Here is a 3,834-nt window from a genome sequence, read left to right as displayed (position 1 = left end):
TGATGACGTGGCGACATATCATTGGATGACGATTCGTCACACCTGTCAAAATTAGTTTGACATGAAGTGTACCCCTATATCTCTCTTATCATTTCTGTTACATGACAAAGTTTGTTGGTAATTGTTGTGGTGCAGAAAAGAATCAGGAAAAAAACAGTGTCAACCATCAAACACAGCACACAAACAGGAGTCACGTGAGAGTGAAAATATCTATCATAGAAATGTATGAAATGTATAATTCTGTTCAGTTCTCCCGCAGCTCAAAAGGACAGGAGATAAAGTTTCTGTGCAAATAGTCTGAGTCCAGAATCTTCACTTATTTCTTCACACTTTATTCAAATGTTATCGATATAAAACATTCAGTCAGACCCAGTTTGAGGTCAGATATACACACAATACATCAATAAATAAAAATAATGTCAGTGGTTATATTTTTCTCTTTTGGCTGAACTCCAAATCAGATATTAACATTTTTTTTCCATACAAAATTTAAATAAATATCATCCTGAGTCTAAAGTTAGACAGAAAAAATATATATCTGTAAAACACAGTATTTATGTTATTCTACAAACTAAAACTTTGTTTTTCTTCAAAATGACAGGGAATTCTATGCTAAGCTTCAAAATAAAACCATCAAATACTCACAATGAATCTATTGAGGTCTTTCATAATAAACTCACATTAATTACACATAGAACTTCCTCATGCAATTTAAAATAAAGTCCCAACTTCCATCAGACATGAAAATGATTTCAGACAGACTTTACAATTTGGTTGAATGACAGTGAAATTAAAAAGGTGTCGAATGATGTCAGAGTTTTACGTTGTGTGGTCGTTAAATTTCTGACGTTTCACAGATGTTAAGTTTTGTTCTTCATAAGTTAAAATGTTTTTATTCTGCATCAACAACGCGTTGGCATGAGATGCTTAAAACATTGGATTTAATTTCTTTAAAACTTAAAACCAACAAAATATCAACATGCTCTGTCGGCAGTATTCCACGTCAAACTGATGTTGGCATTGGATGTACCGACACTGAATTTTGATCACCTGACAGCCAAATTCAGCCAAATATCAACATCTAAAAATGTCAGTGAACAACTGGGTTACATCATGCTAAAGCCTTGAAAAAAGCTTGAGAGAACAGGCAAACTTGTTTCCTGTAGCTTTGGTCAAATTCAGATTCTTCCATTTAGAAACAAACGTTGCTATGACAACGCAAAAACATCACCCAGCGTCTTCATAACAATGCCGCGACTGGCAATTAATTAAGTTCTACATTTCCAGCTGGCCTTCATAAATGTTATTAAATAGAACTGTCAAAATAAAAGCCAGAGCTAACAGGCAAATTTAATACATCGTAAAAATAAAAGCACAAAAACTAAAACAGGGGCGTGGCTCTGTGCGGGAAATACTATTCAATATATTTTCTTAATTCATTACAGTTCTTAAAATATGAAAACATTTATATCTTTAATTCATATTTCATAATGACAACATGTAATATATTAATTACTGTATTAAATTGAAATATACAAATATCTAAAACAAATAAATTAATGATAATTAACTAAAATAACAATTAAATAAAAACAGTTGAATGGAGGTCCATCTACTGGGACAGGTTACTGAGACTCTGACTGGTGGAGAGAAAATTACCCATGAAGCTCGGCACCTGCAGACCAGTCATTATGGAAATACCGCCGCACCAAACCTGAAAGAAAGTTTTATTGCAGTCAGCACTGCGATACAACAAGTACTCAAAAGTTCTGCTTCAAATACCACAGCAAGACAGAAAAACAATATTTCATTAAATCCTGATTTAAGATCATTATTACTGAACAAGAAGTATTACTGCAGCATGGTGAAGTATTACTGCAGTGAGGTGCAGTATTACTGCAGCATGGTGTAGTGTAGTATTACTGTAGTGAGGTGTAGTATTACTGCACTATAGTGTAGTATTACTGCAGATTGGTGTAGGATTACTGCAGTATGGTGTATTACTAACGGTGAAGGCGGGGACGAGCGGCTGGCTAAACTTTGTTTTGAAGGAGTAGAGAAGACGAAGACGATCAACATCGATGAAGGATAAATCACCTGAAACACAGAGAGAGAAACACCATCAGGAGAAGCTCTGATCAAACGCAGAAGGAAGCAACAGTAAAAGCTGAAGAGGCAGAGCTGAAGCAGAAAAACTGTCAGCCGAAGTGCAACGAAAAGGAAACTGCTGTCAGCCGGACAGAAAGCGGTGAAAGCACTTTTTACACGATACAAAGAGCATAAAAAGTGCAGCAACGAAAGGAATTAACTTGTCAGCTACAGAACCACAGATCCATGTTAAAAATGGTGTAGCGGCGCAGGCAGGATTGTCGCCGTTCACACAATAACCAGCCAACGGCAACAGCAGGGCTCTCGCACGTCACACGCAGCACGTTCAGCGGGAAAGTGTTCAGTTCATGTCATGAAGTGTAAAAAAAACGTGACTGAAGAAAACGGAGCTAAAAATGAAAACAAAGTACCGTTGTCATAGTTGCAGTAAATTCCGATTCTCTGGGGCAGCGGCCAATCAAGTGCTTTCGCTCGGTTGTTGTGCTTCGCAGCGATTGAGCTCTGCAGCCATTGGCTGGCGTGGAGACACCATGAACCCGCACTTTTCCCTAACTGGTCAAAGCGTCCAAGGCTGGCCCGATAGGCCACGCCCACACTGAGCGATTTCCAATCAGCGAGGGGGCGGAGCTCCCAGTAGTGACACCCGCCAGTCATTTCCTGGTCACCTGGGAGGAAGAAAACCAAAAACACTTTTTAACAAGTGAAAAAAAACCAAAAACAAAATATCTTTTTTACAGAGACAGCCCTGAAAATAAAAGTCTGTCTTCCACAAAAATTCTTAGTTTCAGAAACAGTGGTCGCAGTACTTGCAGTATCAGTATTTGCAGCACTTGCAGTAGTTGCTGTCTGAGGATGAGGTGTTGGTGTAGAAGTACCTAGAACTGTGTAGGACTCTCCAGCGAATCGGTCGCGTCCTGCTCGGCTTCCTGTAGTCTTATTAGGTGACGGCGTGGCGCTTCTGCAGCGAATAAAATATAAAACATTTTAAAAGTGAAAACCAGCAGTCTTTAAAAGTGGAAAAACAACAAAGCAAAACAGCCAATGAGAAAGCAATGATGCAGCCCAGAGAAAGATGAAAAATGAGAGAAATACACAAAAAAAACTTGAAACGAAACAAACAAATTTACAGTGCGAGCACCATTCACACTGCTGTCAGTCCATCGAGAGAAGAGAGGAGAGAAAAAGAGAGGAGAGAAGAAGAGAGGAGAATAGAGGAGAGAAGAAGAGAGGAGAGGAGACGAAAAAAAGAGAAGAGAGAAGAAGAGAAGACCTTTAACCACCACTTTATTGGTCAATTTTTCATTTACAAATTCTAAAAAGTCTCTGATTTGCTTTAATTAAAAAAAACAAATCAGAATTGATTTCACTCACACACACAAACACACACACACCCAGCACCTTATACAGTAGTGAGAACCACAGCATACACCAAGTAAGAGGAGAAGAAGTTACCCTGCTGGACTGAACTGAGGTCGCAAACAGTTCATATGGAAGTGTCATGTTATTTATTACATGACAAGAAAACACAACAGACAATTTGCATTTTGTCTTCTTTGTCTCAAAAACAGTATAAGAGACTCATTGACAACAGTACAGAGGACTCGTCCAGCAGGTAAAACACTAACTCAACCCCTCAGCACCAGATCCACATCTGTGGACCCTGTCCCTGCAGTCTGAGTCCTCTTTGGCAGACGCTTGTCTTCGCTTGCCCTATCAGGAAGTTAG

General features: G+C 38.7%; 1 protein-coding gene across 1 annotated transcript; it reads right to left on the bottom strand.

Annotated features, from left to right (window-relative positions):
* Nucleotides 1-477: 477 nt before the first annotated feature.
* Nucleotides 478-3,327, bottom strand: LOC121964918 (FSD1-like protein). The gene is made up of 4 exons (XM_042515095.1): nt 2,985-3,327; nt 2,520-2,774; nt 2,009-2,097; nt 478-1,714 (listed from the first exon to the last, which is right to left on the bottom strand). The coding sequence occupies exons 2-4, from the start codon at nt 2,761-2,763 to the stop codon at nt 1,613-1,615; spliced, it is 435 nt and encodes a 144-aa protein (XP_042371029.1). The 5' UTR covers nt 2,764-2,774; nt 2,985-3,327; the 3' UTR covers nt 478-1,612.
* Nucleotides 3,328-3,834: the final 507 nt, after the last annotated feature.

This window comes from Plectropomus leopardus, unplaced genomic scaffold (genome assembly GCF_008729295.1).
Source record: "Plectropomus leopardus isolate mb unplaced genomic scaffold, YSFRI_Pleo_2.0 unplaced_scaffold17756, whole genome shotgun sequence".
Classification (NCBI taxonomy): Eukaryota; Metazoa; Chordata; class Actinopteri; order Perciformes; family Serranidae; genus Plectropomus; species Plectropomus leopardus.
The sequence above is the reverse complement of the archived record's forward strand: the minus strand, read 5'-3'. Positions and strand labels throughout refer to the sequence as shown.

Coding starts and splice junctions, on each gene's coding strand:
- LOC121964918 (XM_042515095.1), bottom strand. CDS start 2,763: ATGACTGGCGGGTGTCACTACTGGGAGCTCCGCCCCCTCGCTGATTGG. Junction 2,098..2,519: donor TTACTGCAACTATGACAACG/GTACTTTGTTTT, acceptor TCTGTGTTTCAG/GTGATTTATCCTTCATCGAT. Junction 1,715..2,008: donor CGCTCGTCCCCGCCTTCACC/GTTAGTAATACA, acceptor ACTTTCTTTCAG/GTTTGGTGCGGCGGTATTTC.